The sequence below is a fragment of the Topomyia yanbarensis genome, chromosome 3 (assembly GCF_030247195.1).
Source record: "Topomyia yanbarensis strain Yona2022 chromosome 3, ASM3024719v1, whole genome shotgun sequence".
Taxonomy (NCBI): Eukaryota; Metazoa; Arthropoda; class Insecta; order Diptera; family Culicidae; genus Topomyia; species Topomyia yanbarensis.
The window spans coordinates 354717767-354740201 of NC_080672.1; the positions used below are offsets into that span (position 1 = coordinate 354717767).

The 22435-nt window shown below is 41.1% G+C and overlaps 1 protein-coding gene across 2 annotated transcripts in view; it reads left to right on the plus strand.

Moving 5' to 3' along the window:
* The window catches only part of LOC131694068 (uncharacterized), a 183719-nt gene that overhangs the window by 98294 nt on the left and 62990 nt on the right, over nt 1-22435 (plus strand). For both annotated transcript variants that reach the window (XM_058982439.1, XM_058982440.1), the window contains exon 2: nt 18263-19056. In XM_058982439.1, the coding sequence (XP_058838422.1) occupies nt 18996-19056 (61 nt within the window). In that variant the 5' untranslated portion in view covers nt 18263-18995. The remainder of the gene's footprint in view (nt 1-18262; nt 19057-22435) is intronic.

Here is a 22435-nt window from a genome sequence, read left to right on the forward strand (position 1 = left end):
AAATTAGGTTGGTTACTCTACATCGTCTTTGATTATTTAAATGTCTCACTAGATATCGTCATATTACTATCCTAACTGGGACCTCTATCCAGAGGACTTGGTTATTAGGTTTCATGGGTATTTTCCAAACGATTGAATATCTAAGTAACTTGGATGAGGTCGTGGATGAAACAAACTTACTCATAGTAGCAGCATACCAAGAGGCTTGCCCGCTTCGAGTTATGCCGCATAACTTATGCGTGCTTCTAGAGGACGCATAAGTTGGTGGAATATCGAACTTGTTGGACTCAAAATCTTATGTAGATGAGCTTGAAATCGCAGACGCAGGGATGGGTCGGAGGCCTTTAAGTTGGCTCGCAAAGCATACAGAAATGCCCTCCATCCTCTGAGCGAAGTGGTTGAAAAAAACTCTGCACAGCACAAATATCTCATGTTCCAACGAGACTAGCAGATTGAATAAGTTACATTTGAAATCGAAAGACTTTCATGAATTAGAACTGCTAATGGTGAATACTTGTCTGACGAAGATGTAGTACTCAACTACCTTTTTCACACATACTTTCCAGGCTGTACGGAGCCTTCACTGACGACTGTTCCTGAATTCTTTTCCGGTAGTTCTGATTCTTGAGCATTTGCTCGTACAATTGAGATAACGGAATCGATGAAATGGGCTATTGAATGTTTTGCTCTGTATAAGTCTCCGGGAAAATATGGAATCATTCCAGTTCTACTACAAAGAGGATATCAGCACTTCAATCATATTTTGAAAAAGGTTCTTACTTGTAGTCTTGCAGCGGGATAGATTCCAATATGTCTTTGAACTGGATACACGCAATGCTTAGCAACCGACATCTGTGCTCATCGTTAAGACAAGTAGAGATAAGGAAACTGAGTGTCGGCGGATGTCTTCAAGGCGGTGTGCTGTTATCATTTCTATGGAACCTTGTCACCGATGGCTTGTTGAGGAAACTTAATGAACTTGGGTTTCCGATGTATGGTTTCGCCTATGATTATCATATAATTATCACCGGTATTTGCATTAACTCACTTTTTGATATGATTCAACAAGGCTTATGTGTTGTTGAGCAATGGCGTCTTCATGTTGGATTATCACTGGACTATTACAACTGGAGCTCGTCCATTACAGCTATTTGACTCTGAAATTAGTATCGCAGATCAAGTTAAGTACGATGGGGTAATTCTTGACTCAAAACTTAATTGGACAGCTCACATCTATTTCAGGATCAAGAAAGCTTGCATGGCCTTTAGCCAATGTTCCAGTAAATCTTGGGGACTCAATCCTAAGTACATTCAGTGGATCTACACAACTATTGTTAGAACCAATACTGATTTACAGATACCTTGTTTGGTGTCAAAAGGGAGAAGTCATGACAATCCAATCAAAGTGAAACCATCTTCAGAGGATGGTCTTGAAGACGATGACTGGTGCGTTATCGACAACACACACTGCTGTATTAGTGGCTTGAACATAAAACAACTTTATGTGTTTCTCAAACAAGAAGTACTCTCTTGTGCATACCATCTTAGGGTAACTGGGCTTTCAAATAGTAACCCGAGTAGCAAGTAGCCACACAAGACGGTGAACCCAAATGTTTATTTGGGATGAGTATATACGTGCTCCCAGTGACCTTACCTTACACTCCGATGTAGTTTTCCTTTTAAAATTTTCAATGTGGAAATTCCTCCTCGTAAGGAATGGCTGTAGACAACTAGAAGAATAAGTAATTTGTTACACGGACGGTTTTTTGTTGTTGGAGAGTCATGCCGGTGGTGATGTTTATTGTCATGAAATGAGATTAAACCAGTCTTATTCGCTTGGTAGATACTATACCGTATTCCAAGCAGAAATCTTCGCGATTCTGTGTGGCTTACATTCAGCACTTCAACAGGAAATTTGCGGTAGAGGAGTTTATTCTTGCTCTGACAGTCAGACTGTCCTAAAAGCAGCAGTTTTGCAGATTCGAGATTGAAATTAGGTGGGGAGTTGTAAACACCGTCAATTCCCGCTAAGCTATAAATGAAAAAAAAATGTGGTAACTACTTTTAAATGTTTCCACTGTCATAACGTCACTTCCTCATTAGCAAGTGTTTCATTAACTCATGTTCTTCGTGTTCAGGTAACTAGCGAATAAATACTCCAAACAAGAAGCTTTTTTACTCAATTTTATTTGTGGTATGTGGAATCCCGTTATGTAGCTGATTTCAAAGTAAACTAGTGCAAAACATTCCTTGGGCAATTGGATTTCATTGACAAAAAAATGGATAAAACTTTAGTTTGTCGATGGAGATACGTATTTTTCGAAAATATGTAAAGTGGGGAGTTGTGAACCATACATTTCAATGGATTCTAGTAATGAACAGTATCGTAATTCGAAAATTAGGGATGACTCATACTTATTATGATATACAAAGGTTAAATTTTATGCGAAGATTTAACCCATTATTGCCCAACCTACTATATATAGTAGGTGCTAAGAATAACTCCTATTACTCCATTAATAACGCAGAACAGGCATTATCAACGAGTTAATATTGTTCATATACTCTTGCAGAATATGTTTAGAGAAGTTAGAGTGGTTAAACCGGTGTTTATGTTTTGTTTTTAATCAATTTTCACTTAAGGGGTTACACATTTTTGTTAGGATGAAAAAAATCGAATTTTTGTAAATTAGATATTCTAAAACTATATACGCTGAGGAAATTTTTTTCAGTTTCATTAAGATCCGAATACTACAACTTAAGTTACAGCTATTCATAGACCGCTACCCATTCACCACTTGTAGGCGGTACGTAGTGTTTGATACGCTAGACCGTTGACTCGCTGCACCGACAGTAAAACTCGATTATCTCGGAGTTGTATTTTGTTGAAAAGTTCATCCGCGGCGATCACGATATCTCAGGAGCCGATTAACCGATCAATCTTAAATTTTCACTGGTTGTTCCTTATAATATCAGCTACTTTGAGTACAAAAATAATTTTACTGGAACGACCACATACTTTTTCTTCGATCGGAAAACACAATTTGTGATGCGCGTGAAAAATAAGTTGGGCAATAATGGGTTAATTTCCCCGTGCTGCAACCGCGAATTCAGGTGGCTTGGCGCGGATCATTTTGTCATCTACGCATTGCGAATCAGATCACTTTTCCATCTAATCTTTAGTTTAGTAGCACATGACGAATATACAATAGTATTCCAAAAACCATACAAATACTACAAATACTGAGTATTGGCTGAACTTTGGTTTGGGCAGGTGAGAGTTTGGAAAACATACAAAATGAAAAATAAGCTCAATTAGCTTACAATCAACATCTTACACATCTGTTAGAGATCAATATGAAGAGCTACAATTATGTTCAATAGAATATTAATAGCTATTTTTAGCTGACCCATTAAATGGAGCTTCCGAGTCTGGCTCCTTATCTCGTACAGACCAGAACTCAAAAAGCGCACCTTTTGCATAAAGCACACAAATACAAAATACTACCCGCGCCGCGCCACCTTAGTGTGTACGTGCAACATATATACATAGCGATGTTCCGTTGCCGCTAACTGCGACGGAAATGAGTGAAACACAAAATAAATTTCGCTCAGTACGGAAGAAAACAATCGCGATTTCCTTTTCGCAGACCCATCGTATACCTACAGTGCGCGAGATGGAACAGTTAATCAAGGTGAAAATGGAACCTGTTGTCACAGAAGTGTCACACATACAACTACATCATACGAGACAAGTAGTACTAATAACGTTCAACTCCTTAGCTGAGGCTGAAAGCCAGCACGTGCCAGTTCTGTAATCAGAGGGCACACTACAGTATGTCATGAGCAAAAACAATAAAAAAAAACTCATCTGCAACCAAGCAATACTATAGGGTTTTCTTCTATAATTTTTGATGAACTATAATTTATTATTTCATGAATTGCATATTATATCCAAAAAAGGCGAATGACCCTTTGAGGTAAAACCTTAATAAATAAGCAAACAAGCAAAGGGAGATTTACGATTAAATTAGAATTAAGTGTTGATAACAGTCTGTAAAATCACCAAGTAATTTGCTGCGTAAAATCCGAATCCGGGGTCAGAATTGGCCCAACACGTGAGGATTTTGGGATATTGGATGTTATGTACTCGAAAAATTGTTTGTAATATTTCTTTCCAGTTACATTATTTAGTACCAATCTTACAATTTAAAAGCTGAAGATATCATGATGCTATTAATGAGAGAAACAAAGTTCAAATCGAAACGAAATTTGCTTTGCTCTGAATTTGGTGTCAAATCGGCATAGTTGAAGCAGGTAACCATTTCAATCGAACACGTCTCAGACACTGACGCTGGTAGAAAAAAATGTAGCTGCCACTCGAGTATCACTTTTGCGCAGTTGGAAGGTAGTAGACAGCGTTTACCACTAATGGCTAGATCATTTTAGAACAGGGACACTTTTAAAAGCAAATACTTTTCTTTCGATTTACACAATATAGGTTATACAAATTTATTACAAATTTTCACGTTTATTACAAATTATGAACACATTTAGTATTGTAAGGAAGATTTGACCACAATGCCAGGTGGATCAAGTAAGAATATATCTTTATCCTTGGCATAGTGTTTTCCTCGTGTACGTACCATTTTTCATCCAGATAATTAATAACCTAATCCTCACACTAGCTGGAGATGTCAAAACTCAATTATTTCGACATTCCATCCATCAGCATTTCAACCTGCTATTACACCACTCTGTTAGCCCAGAACAAAACATTCCCTTGACATTTTCTTCAATTCGACTCTGGCTACATCTTGTAACCGAATGAGAGGGCCATTGAGTCCTTTCACACAGAAAAGCTCGATCCTTTCGGCAAATCCCACAGTGCCAATATGTTTCGTGGCGTAGTTTCATGTTCTCCTTCTCGTGGTCGTCGCCGTCGTCGTCCTCGTCATCGTCATGTAACCGGTAACGAACCGTCCCATTTCGGAAGCCTGCATGTCATAGATTTCCTTTCCAGTCGATGCCAGGGAAATGTATGCATTTTTCGATGGCCACAGCATGGGACAGAAACCGATTGACTAACCGAACGCAGCGAACGTAAGCGTGTATGCGCATGTATGCATATATGTATATTATTGTAATAGAGAAGGAAACGAGGTACATGTGCTTGAAAGAATCACAAGCTTTCGAATGTCAGCTTATTTGATATGTTCAATGGAAACGTCGTCAGACGGAAATGTCGTTTCCCAGTGAACGAGGCGGGAGGGTAAGGGGAACCATGTTGTATGCGCATATGCTCTGCAATATGTGGTGTACATCCACTAAACGGAAGTGTTATGCCTGAATGCCCGGATGGATGGATGGATATACGTTTCTCGACTCACGCCGAGATATGCGGATCATCGTGCGGCCGTGTGTTCAGATGTGCAATAACGGGGATGACGAAAATATGGCTCCGCGGTTACCAACAAGCAAGATTGTTACTCGCATGTTTCGATTTCAATGGAAAACGAGCTGCATGTTTGTCAAGTGTCGGATGCTTTCATGCGTTTTATGGAAAGTAGATATTTGGATAATAGAATTCGTACATGTTACTCATCGAGTGTGTGTGTGTGTGGTAGTGCAACGGAAACTGGAGGAAATGCAATGCAAAAACATGACGGTTTCATTGCAAGATTGCACAAAAACTCGCTTTTGATTGTAACATGTATTTTCAATCTATGACCTGCGTTTGAATGGGAGAAAACATCTCAAACATGCTCTCGAGTTGGATTATAAAATGTAATTTGCTGCTTTGAAGTAGAAATCACTATAACCCATGTTAGTCTCACAGAATGATGAGCTTTCAAATGTACGTGGTGGCGGAAAATTTTACAGCAGAAAGGAGGAAGGTTCTATTTAATTAAACCCACATTATTTTTAATGAGCTTTGATGGAAACGAACGGTCCTTTGTTGTCGGAACGGTGGCGTGGATGAAGAGATAAATTAAATCTGGTTCTTCGATGAGTTTCTTCAAAAGTTTGCAACAACGGTCAACGATTCAGGGGTATCACAAATTGTTGTATCATAACTTAATGGATTTACGGTTGTAGACAGATGTCGGTGCAAAGGTCTGAACATTAGTTTAATTTGATGGAGACGCATTGTACGGCATTAACCGCTGATTTACTTTGAACACTATTTGTTATATAGCAACGCCTTTAGTTTTCAGGTTTGGAATATTTAAATCACTGTTCTTAAAAAGACACGTGTTTCAGTTGTGAAAGTTTTATCTCCGTAATGGAACAAAATGAAAAATGCTATAAATTTGCGTCTACTGCTCCTATGTCTATAAAAATTTGAGATAACATTATTATTATAAAAATCGATTTTTTGCCCGACCTCAGCATATGTAACCCCTGTAGAGCACGAAAGTTTAACCAACTTTCGAGGGTTCTCTGATGAGTAATACTGAAAAATTTGCTGAAGCAAATTGGTCTTTCGTAAACATCATCTTCTAAGGCATCCACCTTAGCTAAGGAGTCCGGCTTCTCATTGCCCGGAATGGAGCAGTGAGAAGGGACCCATACCAAGGTAATCTGGACAGAGTTGTCAGATAAAGCACTCAGTAGCTCCCGTATTTTCCCCAAAAAATACGAGGAGTGCTTTCCATGTTTCATCTAGCGAATTGCGAATATTTACGATATGTACGCGGCTGGGATTGTAAGAAGAAGGATTTATATTCGCCATGTAGTCAAAGTACAGGGACATGAAACAGGTCTGAGAATTGAGCTCAACAAGCCTTTCGAAATTTTTAATCACCTCCGGGTTCAAGATATCGCATCGAATGAGCAATCGATATGAGAGTTTTCAAAATCGATTTTTCAGCGGGAGAACGCCCGAAAGGACTTCGGGACTCATCGTATGGGTCGACTGCATGCACCCCAAAGCGATACGCAAACAACGATACTGAATACTTTCGCGTTTGATGAAATGTAAGTTCGCAGCGGTGTGAAAGCAGAAGCATCCGTATTCCATTACCAACAGTATCGTTGTTTGATACAACCTAATTAGGTCTCCTGGGTGGGCACCCCACCATGTTCGGGTTATTGTAAGAAGAAAGTTTATCCTTTGTTGGCATTTTTGTTTCAGATACCGAATATGGCATCCCCAAGTACCTTTCGAGTCGAACTAGACCCCTAGATATTTTACTGTGAATACCTGAGCGATAGTTTGACCCATCAATAGAAGCTGTAGTTGTGCTGGTTCACGCTTCCTAGAAAATACAACTAGCTCAGTTTTCTCCGTAGAGAATTCGATACCCAGCTTAATAGCCCAAGCAGACAACTTGTCCAAGGTATTCTGTAATTGTCCTTGTAGATCGACGGTTTTGGGTCCCGTAATAGATACCACGCCATCGTCTGCAAGTTGCCTTAACGTGCAGGAATTATCAAGACATTCATCAATTTCGTTGATATAGAAATTGTATAACAGGGGGCTTAGACATGAGCCAGGCCCATGTAGCTAAATCGCAATGTTGATAAGTCACCATGCGAAAAATGCAAGTGCTCTTCCGACAACAAATTTAGTAAAAAGTTGTTTAAAGTCGCTGAAAGACCATGCTGGTGCAGCTTCTCTGAAAGAATGTTGATCGAAACTGAATCAAAAGCCCCCTTAATATCTAGGAACACTGATTCCATTTGCTCTTTGCTAGCAAAGACCATTTGAATTTCGGTTGAGAGCAACGCAAGACAATCGTTCATCCCTTGGCCTTTGCAAAAGCCAAATTGTGTATCTGACAGTAAACCATTTGCGTCGACTCAATTGTCGAGGCGGAATAGGATCAATTACTCGAACAACTTCCGGATACAGGACAGCATTGCGATTGGATGATACGAATTGTGGTCGGAGGTTGGTTTTCCTGATTTTTTGATGGCAATGACCTTCACTTGTCCCCAATCATTTGGGACAATGTTAGCCTCAAGAAACTTATTAAATAAGTTCAACAAGCATCTCTTGGCAGAGTCTGGCAGATTCTTCAACAAGTTGAATTTGATTCTGTCTGGTCCTGGAGCTTTATTGTTACACGTCAAGAGAGGAAGTGAGAACTCCACAATCGAAAAAGGTGTTTCGTTCGCGTTATTGTGAGGGGACGCGGCGCGGTAGATCTTCTGTGCCGGGGCGGAATCCGGACAAACCTTCTTCGTGAAATCGAATAACCAACAGTTTGAATATTCTGCACTCTCGTTAGTACTGTTTCGGTTTCGCAAACGTCGGACCGTGCCCCAAAGAGTACTCATCGATGTTTCTCTCGTTAGTCCGTCAACGAACCGGCGCCAGTAGCTACGTTTCTTGGCTTTCATCAAACTCTTCATTCGCGTTTCTGACGTCGCATATTGTCATATTGTAGCTAGCGGGTAACCCGTCATCCCGGAAGGTTGAATACGCAGCGGCCTTCTCCGCGTACACGTCTGAGCACTCTTCGCGCTGTCGAGAATCAAGCCAGCCAAAAAGCTGTACTCTTCCTCCGGAGGTACTTCTTGGGTAGATTCGATGTTGTCGGCAGCATAGCTCTTCCAATCGTTAATTCGTGTGAGGTCATACGAAATATTGATTGATTTCGATGGCCTTGAACTGTTATTGATTGAGACTACGATCGACAGATGTTCGCTGCCGTGGGGATCAGGAATTATCTTCCACGTGCAATTTAACCGCAGCTATGTTGAGCAGAGGGACAAGTCGGGCGCGCTGGCGAAGCAGAAATCCGTGTCATTTCACCCTGTTTAAAATTGTCAAATTGAAGTTATCGCAAAGGTTGTGAATTAAGTAAGACTGGTTATCGTCACGCTGTACCGTGAGAGTTAATCTCCTGAAACTAGTCCGGCGCTGGCAGGGATTCTAAGATGTCTTGTAGCTGTCGGTGCCCAACCGCGGTGGTAGGGAGAATATATATAGAAGCTATGCAAAGGCCTTTGCCTTTGGTTGTTACTTGACAAGCGACAACTTCAATACCTGTTATCGAGGGAAGGTTAATTCTGTAGAAGGAATAGCACTTTTTGATCCCCAAAAGCACTCCTCTCGATCCAGGCGAATCATATTAAAGTCGTGGAAGTTGAGATCTATATCGGAAGTTACCCAAGTTTCACATGATGCAAATGCATCGCAACTCAAACTATTTATTAAAATTTTAAAGGAATCGATTTTCGGTATGATACTTCTGAAATTCCTCTGTAGAACAGTGATCAAATCCGTGACCTCGTTCGATGAGTTAGCCATCAAAGGATACAATCGCTGATAGGAAGGGCCATTTAGCAGTCAACTTCTTCAAAAATGTTCTTAATGTATGGAGAAAAGCTAACATAAGACATTTAATAGGATCAGTAATATTAAAAGTTTTTATTATCCAGTCCACTATGTCTGAGAGTTTGATAATTCCAGTGCTGTGATTATTCTCGAACTGAAACAATGGAATACTTGGGATTTTTGATGTTCTTGGAAGTGGTGGGAACTCATTCTCTGAGCTTAATCCTCTGAGACCAGGAGGTACTTGCTTCGGTTTGGTTGCAACACTTCCAATAGATGCCACTTTCGGAGCCCCCTTCTGGCCTTTAAAAGGAACGAACTTTAGGAGAGGAAATGTCCCGCCTCTTCCTATAACTTCTAGGCACCCTAGTAGATGTTCCCTCTTGTGGATCATCAGCCTGAGCATAGATGTTTGTTGAGGATGGTGGCTTAGCTTTCTTTATCATTTCTGCGAAAGAATGTTTGGATCGTCCCACAAGGGAAGTTTATCCCCGCGTAGTTTGTACGCGGGACATGCCGAGATATCATGCAGACTCTCTGCACAGTAAGGACACTTTTCGGCTTTCTTACTGCACGAATCATCTAGATGATTCTCCCCGTATTTTCCACAGCGGGCCTTATTGCTACAATGGGTGGCTGTGTGACCCAATTGTTTACACTTTGTGCAATTCATGACCCGCGGTACAAACAGACGCACAGGCAGACGAATCTTGTGCAAGAGGACGAAATTTGGCAAAGCGGTACCAGCGAAGGTCACCCGATAAGAGTTTGATTGGGGATATGTTTTTGAACCATCCCCCGCAACTACTACTGAGTGCAAACGTTTGCACTCAAGTATTTTCACTGGCTGAAGTAAGCGGTCTCTGAAACGGCCAACCCCGTACTTCAGCAGATCCTCGCACGTCAAACTCTCATCGGTGACGAAGCCTTCGGATTGTACCTTTAGAGCTGGAATATACACGTTATAATCCCGCGTAAAGTACTCACAGCAAGCAATATCGTTTGCCTGCTATGAGTTGGCTAGCAACACCCTTGTCTTGTCTGAGCGGACCTTTGAAATTTCGGTCACAGCCGAGAACCGTTCTGTCAGGTCTTTAGAGATCTGAAGAAGATTCAGTGATTTTGTCTTGGGCCGAAAGAAGACAACAAATGGATCAGTTGAGAGTTCTGGATAGCATTTGGGCCTGGGGGGGGGGGAAGCCTTAGAAGTTGAACCCGATTCAACTTCCATTTGACCATCCGGAGAGGGAACCATAGAAAACGTCAACGCACGGGGTCAGCGCCCGCGCAGACGGAAGAAAGCAATAAATGTGTTACAAAAGACAAAAACCACTTAGCTTTAAACTGGTGTCCAACGACGAACCGATCCAGCTTATACAGCTGGCTATTGTTTAATCCTCACACGCGTTCAAAAGACTGAGGACCGAACCGAATTGGCAAAATAACCTTGAATGCGAATTGGCACTATTTTTTATCGTTATACACAGCAACAGCGGACTAGAAAAAAAAACTTCTGTCTCGATGGAGAGCTCGAAAACGAATGAGTTTCTAGAAATATTTAAACTAAGTGTGTTGAAGCAATTTGATGTGGAATGACAGAAAAAGCAGCGGGGAATTGTTCTGCAGTGTAGTCGAATAACCATATGCTTAAAACATTACTAACGAAAATGTCCTCAGTATATAGGGTTGCCATCTCTGGAGCGACTTTGACCCGTAGATTTCCACTGACCTGGGGGGTGATGGATTTTGAGTGGAACTAGACAGAAATTGGAATTAAAGCGGCTCGGAATTTTAGAGTACTTTAATCGCTTTTTACTACTACGTTAAATTTGAAGCTGTAAATTTTTCACGTTTGAGAACGGTTTTGTCGGTTTAATTTGGTGTGGCATTTTACTTCCCCGACTAAGTGCCAATAATACAAAAGCACCAGCTACTTTCGCTGTGGAGGATAAGTCGAACGAGCATTACTCTCCTCCATAACTAACAGGAAAAGGCGAGCAAAGGAGGCAGGGCTGCGGCATTACATGCATTACATGCACACTCCAGATCATACATTTTATTCAGTTTCTTAGTTTTATCTATTTTATTAATTCCGTTCAGTCATTCCTTTTATTTATTTCTTCCAATTGGATAGTTTGAATCAATTCAATTTATTCTATTATTTTATAACTGTTTTATATTGTATAATTTTTCACTTAATGAGCTGAACTAAAATTGATTTATTTACTTTATTGATTTCATTATTTGAATATTTTATTATTTGATTCTATTCATTTTATGAATTTGATGACTTTTTATCATTTTTCTTACTTTTAATAATTTTTAAATTGCATTTGGATTATAGATTTTCTATATTTATTCGAGGTAGTATTCATGCAGAACTCGAAGCTGTGTTAAACCTACCTCTAGTTGGGCGCCTACTTTGCATGAGTTCTGCAAACTACAGTGATAAAGTAAGAAATGTCTCATCGCACTACTAGGTGGCGAAAAAGTGAGCTAAATTCATGATTTTTTTAAAATGTTTTATTCAAATTTTATTTGAAAAAGCGAAAGACAGTTCTTTGGTAGTACTATCGAAGATAGAAAAACCAAGCTGAATTAAAAAAAAATATTCAAGGTTGTCGGAGTTATGGCCCATTCTCCGAAGCGTGTTTTTGGCAGAGGTTTGCGGTGAACGCTCTCCAAGCCGAACCGCTCAACTGAAATCCATCAACTAAAAAGATTATTGAAGAAAAATGAATTGCGGTGTACCTGGATCCGTTCAGGTTTCCCAAAAGAATTTTTTTTTCTTGCAAAAAAAGACGTGATGACCAAAAAATTAAGTTTTTTGGTGTTCCAAATTTTAAACAAAAATTCATTGCGAAGAATCGAAAATTTTTTGATGAAAGTAAACGGGAATGCAAATACAAAAAATTAAAAAAAAAAATAATGAAGATCGGATGAATAATTTTTGAGATATAACGTTCACCCCGAGATAATTGCGTTTAAAGTTTTGTGTTAACTTCATTCGTGGAAGAACCAGTTGCTGAAAATGGCTGTAATTTGAAACTTAGTGCTCCGATTTGGATGAAATTTCACACAGACACTTTCAAAAGCATGTACGTTCAGAATATTCAATAATTTTTTTTCCGATTTTTTGAGTTTCAACTTTGTATATAACTGCTTAAGTCAGTTGTTAGACCCGCACATCAAGATAGTTTGTATGGGCCACTGCTCGAAACTGCGTCCTAGCCGCCATGGGATGCTCTCTGCTCGAAACGCGCGCCTCAGGTAGTAACCTGTTCATGGCATTATACACGTTATGCATTATACGAAAACGGCGAAAACGAAAATTATTGGTCAAAATTGTTAAAGTCGCCATATTAGAACATGTTAACCGTAACAATGAGCGAAATAACACTGTTTGTGAAAGTTTAGTTTGTTTTCCGCGCTCCTCAATTTTTGTTTATATCATTGTGATTATTGCCTCGATATCCTGCAAAACCGTTCAGGCTTGTTATCCAACCTCCGTGTTCACTTGCCGAATGACAGTGTTTTGCTCACACGCAAGGTAGGACCACAATATCAAAATATTCTGGACAAGCTGAAGCAGTTTGCTGATTTGCCATAACCGCCATACCACCGCATCACCGCCACCTCGCCACTCCGTCACCTCGCCCCTCCGCCATTTCGCCGCTCCACCACCATCACTTCCACTCGCAGTTTGCAAAAGTGTCACCATCCTGATCAAAATATCAACATAAGGGTGCTTACAGAGTGGCCGCGAGAAGCTGAGCTGGGGCAGGTACTGACATTAGAGTGCGAGATGCGAGAAACCTGCTTGCAGCAAACCAAAGGGGTGATGTCAGAGTGAAAGCTGAGCGGATCGGCGCCGACTGCCTGTTTTTACTCTGACAGGTTCCATTTGATATGCTGCAAGCAGGTTTCTCGCATCTCGCATTTTAATGTCAGTGCCAGCCCCTGCACAGCTTCTCGCGGCCACTCTGTAAGCACCCTAACACACGACCAAATCTCGCCCATCAATTTGTTAATTCATCACCCAGCAGAAATAAACATCATCGTCGCTGCTGTGTTTTATTTCTGCCAACCGAAAGAACATATACATTCGTCAGTTGTCATCCGCCTTCCTGAACTCTAGGTGCTAGAACGAGAAAGGTGAGAAGTAATTCGTAGTAGTTTTTGTTAGTTCTTTCTTGCGCTTCTTTGATCTTGTACCTAAGTGAATTTCGTACCCAAAAGCATACCTGCCATCGTCTTGTAGAGTGTAAGTGGCGACATCTGTTACTGAGCATTTCAACTAGTAACCCTTACACTACCGCATATTGTAAAATGCCTGGATTTTGTGAGAGTTGCACTGATAAATTTTCCGATGGTCGTAATGCTGTAAAATGTGACGGTTTTTGCTCTTCGTCATTTTGCGCAAAATGCAGCGGACTAAACGACGAATTATTTGCCGCTGTTGTTAACAAGTCTAACTTATTTTGGATGTGTAACACCTGCAAAAATATTATGGGCAAAGCACGTTTTCGTAACGCATTAGTGTCCGTTGAGTCCGCAAACCAAATGGTGATCGAGGAGCTTAAAAATTCAATTCGCAACGACATACTGGAGGAATTAAACCAACTTCAAAACGTTGATCGACGCTGTACCAAAAACGCCGATTCTTGGACCGCGACAATTTTCCTTTAATTCTGCTAAAAAAAGAGAGAACGACGATACAGGCTCCAATCCTTCTAAGCTGCTGCGTGGTACAGATGCCGCCGGTTCATTGACACCATCCATCGCTGTGAATCGTGAAGATAAAAAATTTTGGTTGTACCTGTCAGGAATTTCGCCCGATGTCCCTGATGAAAGCGTTACCAAGTTAGCTGCGGATAAACTCGGAAATTCGAACATCACTGTCGTCAAGTTGGTCCCTCGTGGCAGAGATCCTAGAACGCTGAATTTTGTCTCCTACAAAGTTGGCATGCTCACGGATCTCAAAGAAAAGGCTATGACGGCGTCTACATGGCCAGTTGGCATTGCTTATCGTTAGTTTGAAGAGAAGTCGGATTCCAGAAAGGTTTTTTGGAAACCGAATGCGCCCGACTCAGCAACAATGACTGCTTCCACTGCTCTTCGCCCTCCTCCCAACTAGTTCCATCGCCTGTTTCACATCCTGTATTGCCTGTTCCCGAAGTTGCCGCACATTCCGAGCAGTTTCTTTCCGTTTACTACCAGAACGTGCGAGGAATGAGAACGAAAACACAAGAATTCCATCTAGCGCTTTCTTCTAGTGACTACGACGTCATTGTCCTTACGGAAACCTGGCTGCGCGAAGGCATATTAAACGCTGAGATCTCGTCGAACTACGTAATATATCGCTGCGATCGCAACTCAACAACCAGTCATCTGCGTCGAGGCGGTGGCGTCCTAATAGCGGTAAAGAACAACCTCGTAGGCTCGCAGCTAAGTTTGTCTGGAATTGAACGCCTGGAGAAAATCGCCGTGCGTATCGCGCTCCCGAATCAATCTGTATATATTAACTGTGTTTATCTCAGGTCAAATAGTGATCCGGATTTGTATCACGCGCACGCTAATGCCGTTCAAACAATTCTAGACAATGCTGGCAGCACCGACACTGTTCTCGTCTCTGGAGACTACAATCTTCCACGCCTTCAGTGGTCGCTCGATAATGATCTAAAATGTTACCTACCTATTAATGCCTCTTCGGAACAAGAAATAGCTGCAACGGAGTTTATGGTTGCAGGCGGTCTGTACCAGATCTGCTCATTGACGAATGTGAACGGGAGGATCCTCGATCTTGCATTCGTAAACAACACGAATATCTTAGAGCTGCTTGAGCCTCCGACTGCTATTCTCAAAGTCGATCATCACCACAAACCGTTTGTCCTGCGGCTAGATGTACGTACCAACACTGGAGATGATTCATTTCATTCGATTGACGAGCTTGATTTTGACTTTTACCGTTGCAACTTTGACGAAATCTCCGCACTGATTGCCACTGTCGACTGGACCGACTTTATGTGTTGTAATGAGCTTGACGAAGCAGTCGCGCTGTTTTATGGCAAAGTATATGACATACTCCGCCTAAAGGTTCCACTGAAACGAGTCAACAGGAGGGTGGATTTCAAATTTCCATGGAGGAACGCTGAGATTCGCGTTTGCGTAATGCCCTGCGAAAACAACGCAAGCGTTATTTCCGCCATAAAACAGACGAAAACAAAGTTACTCTTCGACGGATAGAACTACAATACGAAACGGCCCGGAATTCCGCTTTTCGTGAGTATTTGAATCTTGTGCAAAATAGCCTTCGCGATCACCCTGCAACATTTTGGGAATTCGTTAGCAGCAGAAAACGATCTGGTAGTACTCCCACTGACGTTTTCCTTGGAATCGCAAGCGCGCAATCTCCAGCTGATACCGTAAATTTGTTTGCTGATTTCTTTCGCGGAGTGTTTAGAAGCGACTATACCGTCCCTTCGGAAGAGTATTTGGAAACATTACCATCGTACAACATAAATCTCCCCCGTCCCACTGTAAGCCGAGCTGACGTCTTGAAGGCTCTGACTGCTGTTAATTCGTCGAAAGGGCCTGGCCCCGATCATCTCTCGCCCCAATTTATAAAAAGCTGCGCCCACGTGCTGTCTCTTCCGGTGTGTATCATTTTCAATCGCTCTCTCGCTGAAGGCATTTTTCCTATCGCCTGGAAAGAAGCTACTATCGTTCCCATTCACAAGGCTGAAAATATTCACAACGTCGAAAATTACAGAGGTATTTCATTATTAAACTGTCTCTCCAAAGTTCTCGAAAAGCTGGTCTACAACGTCACGTATGCAGCTGCATCGCACATTATCTCCGAGTATCAACACGGGTGTGTCACAAAACGATCAACAACTTCTAACCTGATAGCTTACACTTCTAAGTTGTTTCCCGCCGTCGAGAAGCGTCATCAGGTGGACGCAATTTACGTCGATTTCTCAAAAGCTTTCGACAAAGTACCGCACAACATCGCAATCTTGAAATTAAAGCGTTTGGGATTTCCCACCTGGCTGACTAACTGGTTGCAGTTGTATCTTTCCGATCGCTCGGCATTCGTGAGTATAAAAAACACGCGCTCAAGCACATTCAGAACACCCACAGGTGTCCCGCAATTAAGGCAGTCATCTGGGCCCGCTTATTTTTATTCTGTTTATTAACAATATCTGTAATCAGATCAAGTCTGGGAAAGTGCTGTACGCCGTAGTGCTTCAAGAAGATATCTGTACTATTCAAGAATGGTGCACGCTTAACGGAATGGAAGTCAACGTTAGTAAATGCAAAGTAATCAGTTTCGGACGCTTGCTTACTCCAGGACGTTATGAATACAGCCTAAAAGGAAGAACAATTGAAAGCGTCGACTCGATCCGAGACTTGGGAGTGCTCTTCAATAGGAAGTTGAGCTTTTCCGACCATATCACCGCGACAACTGCTACGGCTTTCGGAATGCTGGGCTTCTTAAAGCGGAACACGGCGGACTTCGATGATTTCTACGCACTAAATGCACTTTACTGTGCCCTGATCGGAAGTGTTCTGGAGTATGCTGTGCAAGTGTGGGCACCATACCATGCCGTTCAAATTGACCGACTAGAACGTATACAAAGATGTTTTGTGCGATTCGCCCTCAGGAAACTTAAATGGAATGATCCAGTTGTGTTGCCTCCTTATGGCGATAGATGTATGCTACTCGGTCTGCAGACTCTGGCGACTCGCCGTATCTTCCTGCAAAGAGTTTTTGTTTTCGACTTGCAGTCAGGTAATATCGACATTAATTTGTATGCGCCTCCTCGCGCTCTTCGTAACCCCACTCTGTTGTGGATCCCTAGACACCGTACTTCATATGGACAAAATAATCCACTGGAAAGATGTTGCCACAGATTTAATGAAGCTTCCTCAGTGTATGATTTTAACGTTTCCAAGCATAGATATAAGTTATTAATAAGAAATATATAGTTTTAAAATGTGTCTGTACGGTGTATACCGAAGATATGAAAATAAAATAAAAAAATATTTCGTGTCTATAAATCACGAAACCTTATGGATAAAAGCTACACCGCTCAAATCAGCGGTTATTGTTAAATAATTAACCATTCTAGTTGTTGCGAACACCAAGAGTTATATAACTGTAAACTGCATGGTCATGGATTAAGCTGGAGTTAAATACCAAAATAACGAGTAGTAATTGAATACTATGGTATGTCCGTGCACCAGCCAACGTAACTGCTACCAGAAGCTAGATTGGACGGAATAATCATGCCCGAAGCATAATTAAATTTTCCTTCTTGTTTGTTACTTGACTCACATCGCGAATCAGTTAACTTGAGCAAGACCCTAAATGGCGATGTTTGAAGCAGATTAATTGTGAAAATAATTCGGAAATGAGCATCAGCAGCACAGATTACCATATTTCATTAATTAAATTCACCAGAAAGCTCGTCCGATGGTACGACTGTTCAATAGGGTGCCTCGCATTGATGAACGTTGTTTTTTTACATATTACAATACATTTTTAATTCGGGGTTATATCTATGAAGAGTACGACAACAAACGAGAATGGTTTCACTTATTTTTCATAACCGCTTCGACTGAATGGACGAAATTGAGCGTCCCCCTAACGATCGAAGCACGGCAGCAGACCGTTCAGGGAATATGCAACTGTTTGCACTTCCGATTTCCGACAGCACGGGACAACGGGTTTTCGTAATTTGATTGCATCCGAAGAAGCAGGAAAGACCACGACCGACTAATGGCTGGTCACAAACAGAGACCGAACTGAGCGCCGCCGATTCATGGCTCTGTGTGCATTCTCGGTTCTGAAAGGGACGGTGCTGCTAGGAGTGACGGAATACATAATACGAATTCCGAAAAAAAAATGAAAACCCATTTTAAATGAACAGAAAATAATTTTTTCCATTTTCCGCTTCTTTTTCACAGATCGTTGGCGATTACTGGCTCCTTTCCGATTGCTGTTCGGTTGGCGTTGCTCTGGTGAGGATTTTCCGGCTCAGACGTATTACAAGCGATAACGTCTGGCCGTGGTCAGAAGCTGGAAGCGTGAAAGGAAAAAAACCAAGAGTGCCAAGGAAAAAAATACTAATGTTTGACATGCAAAGTGAAGCGTACAAGTGGAAAAAAGTGCTAGCATCTCGTGCTGTACCGCGACTGGTACGCTAGGATTAGCTTTCCGCTGTCGACCGTCAGAGCACTGTAATGATTTTCGTAGTGATTGTTTCCAATTTTTTTGTTTGCAAATATTAAGTGTTGAACGGCTAGACCACGACGTTTTTATTTGAATTTTGATTCCAACGTAGGTAACTGTACCGAGGATAGCAGTCCACGTTTTTCTCAACAGTGCTATTTGGGAGAAGTGTGGCAAAGGTACCTGAAGCTGGCCTCGTTCAAGTGGTGCTTGCAGTGCGGCAGAAGGTTGAATAGCTTCACTTAAAATTAAATGATTGGGTGCAAACGTGCCGGTGTGTTTGAAGTCGGAAGTGTGAAAATTTTCAATTTATTTCAAGAGAAAAAACAAATTGGAATTCATACTGTCGTTGCCGGGTCCTTAATGTTTGTGTGGTGAAAAAGAGAAAATTTCTCGTTTTACCGTTGTAGGTGTTTCACACTAGAAGTGTTTTACGCTCGCCGGAACTACGAACAACAAACAGAAAGGATGGAATTAAGGATTATCTCAGTGATCGGATTTTTTGCGATAATAACTGCCGTTTATTGTGGTAAGTGAAAATAGCTGTATCTGGATTCCTATAAAATACTTTATTCAGCCAGACAAAAATCTTTGAAAGTATGTGCTCAATTTAATAGAATTTAACCATCACCCCGAAAGGAAACAAACGTTGGAATCACATTCAAAACTTTTCTGGCTTATTACAAAAACAGTTTCGTGACAATTTCCCTCGGTCCCGACCGAAAACAAGAAGAGTTAACTTTGCACCCATAAATCTGTCCTAGAAGGGAAATAAATTCCAAAGCCAAAGTTCAGCGTAGTGAAATCAAATTAGCCGAAAGAGTTTTGGGGCAAAGTTTTACAGTTTTCTCATCGGGGACTTACGATGGTCTTCACGTTGTCAGCTGCAGCTTGTTGACAAGCAAATGGCGCACTGGCTTCTACTGGCTGCTGCTGCTGCTGGTGCTGCTGCTACTGAGGAAGCAGGTTTTATGATTAGAAAATAAAGTTGAAACTTTGTTTCTTCCTTCCGCTAACTAAAATCATTGTTGAATTGAGCTATAATTCAGCTTTATTCGGTGAATATATTTAGGTTATTACATTTTATGAGACATAAACTATAAACTATTTCAAAAAATAGCCAAGCATCTTTCTTTTTTTGATCTTGATACCATTATATTGGCCAAAATTTAGATGAGTTATAAAGGCTTTATTAGTTAGCTTCAATTACAGCGGTAACTTCAATTGAGCGACCGAAAATACAGTCTGTAAGGACAGAACATGTTTCGCAAAGCCCGTTTCAAATATATTAGAATATAAAAATCGGAAATAAACTTCAAGCGTAAAAATCGGACAAAGATCCTGCAGCATAAATATGGTTTAAAGGTTCCGCCATTAAAACTCGTCAAGGATTCAGCTTGAGCTTGAGCTTGTGCGACCACCCCTGGCTGCTACTCCGATATTGATCGGGACTAGCTGAAGTTGCACAGTGAATCAGTAGATAATTATGCTTGGGAGCAGCGAAACATCTTTCCATGTGCAACTCCTGGTAATCCTGGTGTTTTTGATCAATACCGGCGCCGGCCAGGCCCGAACGCAGATCGCGGAAGGAAAGGGAAGGAATGGTTAGTCCGATACTTGCTTTTGCTAGAGGCCGTTATATACTACTGCGCACTCCACAAGTATCACGGGAGGAGGATATTTTTGTTAGTAAGAGTAAAGAAATTGGATCTACTTCTTCTTTACCGACGCCAGAGAGGTGATTCCACTACCTGGACTAGATATCGATCCACCAATTTCATGCACCGGGGACCAACGGCTTTACTTCCCTTCCGAAGGAAGACGTGACCACAGATTTTTTCACCTTAGAAAAATCTCAACGACCTCGGCTGGAATTGAACCCAGGCCAACTGGCGGTCACGCTTACCACTCAACCACCGGCGCCGTCATAAATATGGTTTAAAGCACGGCTTACATATACTAGGCTAGCTCGTTAGAGTGTAAACATTTGACAAGTGCGCGTCATAGAAATCGTCGGCGAAAACAATTTCATGAAATTCATATATTGTTTGCTGCTAACGAATGATCGGTACCTGGTTAATCACAAGGAAGCTATGCGGATCTCCAAAACCTATGCTATGATCAGAAAATTACGGTGGGATATGTTTTCTATGGCATGCATCCAAATTCCCGATTTACGCTAATAATCACATAGATGCACTGATTATCCACTGTGTGTAGGGTAATTATGGCGTAATTTACGTCAAAAATTCATTGCACACTATTTTTTTTTTCCACCGTAAGAGCTCAAATATTGTCAACAACTTTCGAGAATTCCGTTTGTTTATCTTAACGATTTTTCTGACGTCACCGAAAACTGTCAATTCGCGGAATAGCAAGCCTCCTTTCTGTGAGCCGTGGTTTAAAGGTTCTCGCCATTAAAACTCGGCAAGGATTCAGTATAAAAACAAGATTCAGTATAAAAACCGGATAAAACTAAAAAAAATGGTACGCAGGAGCAACGCTCTTGAAGCGGGTTTTACGAAGCATGTTCTGTTCTCGTGACTTTTATTTGTGGTCACTCAATTGACAAATTCAAACGTATACGTATTTATATTTATAATACATTTTATGAACATCAAACACAATACTAGGTGTAAAAAATTTAAAATTTTCAGCGCGCATGGACAAAATATTGCAAACTGTGATAGTTTTCGAAATATTTGGAATTTTGCTCCAGCAAAAACATTTAATTTGTGTAATTATGCGCTTTTTGACAGTTATCCCATGATTAAATGTCAACAATCTATGTTTACCGTTTTAAAGACGTAAAATAAACTTTTTCAGTGTATTTGAATCATGGAAATGTTTCAATAAAAAAGTTTTCCTAACAACAACTTTTGATATATTTTTATAATTCATACTATATGCAGTCAAAAATACAAGTTTATTTTGAACATGATTCTAAACGCCATTTTAAATCAAAATGCTCATAACAATAACTTTCTGAAATGCAATTGTTCCCGAGATTTTTAAAATTTTGTTAAATGCATTTTGATTTAGAATGATACTTGGAATTATATTCTGTAATAACATTACAGTTTTGTATGAAATTTGTAAGTAACGGTTTGTCCACTACTCGGGTTCATGTTTACTCGGCGGACCCTTCTTTTGAGGGCAGCAGAGGTAGCTCTACAAGAATCTCGTATTTTCGTATATAAACAAAAAAAGGATAAACCAACCAACAAAATAAATTCATAATTTTACCGACTTTTATTCACCTCTCTTCTCTGTGCACTCTCCGCTGCTTGTCGATCTGCTGCTGTTGGTGGGAAGACAGCGGTTTCGTCCGACCGGCTGGGACTGCAACGGCCGAGTTCTCCGGGAATGTCGTTGTCTGCTCCGGTAGCTGTCCTTGGCGTTTAGCTAGGAAGGTGAGCTTGGCTCCTTGATTGGAACCTCCCTAGCGACATTGGCGAATTATCGCTGAATCGACTTGCTCGCCGCAAGCGATTTCGGAAGTCACCTCTGTGCATTTCCCAGGGGGACCCTTTGTCCTCCCTGCTTCGTTTTCTTCTGCGATTACCTGTGGAGGAGAGCTAGGCTCGTTCGACTGATCCTTCACAGTGAGAACGGTCGGCGTTTTGATTCCTTGGCGTTCCGGGGAAGCGAGAGCACTTGTTAGCGGTTAGCTATCCTCTTGTGACGAATCAACACCGCAACCAATCCAAAAAAAGGTGGGACAAAACCTATTTGAGGCCTTAGATGTCATTTTAGAGCCAGCATTTCTTTGTAGGATATGTTCACAGTATTATCCTGCAACTTTGTAAATAGAATATTTTTTGGTTGGACTAAAGCAGAGTACCCGAGCAAAAAAATTTTTTAAAGCATTTTTTTAGAGGGTCGATGTCCTCGACAAAGTTGTAGAA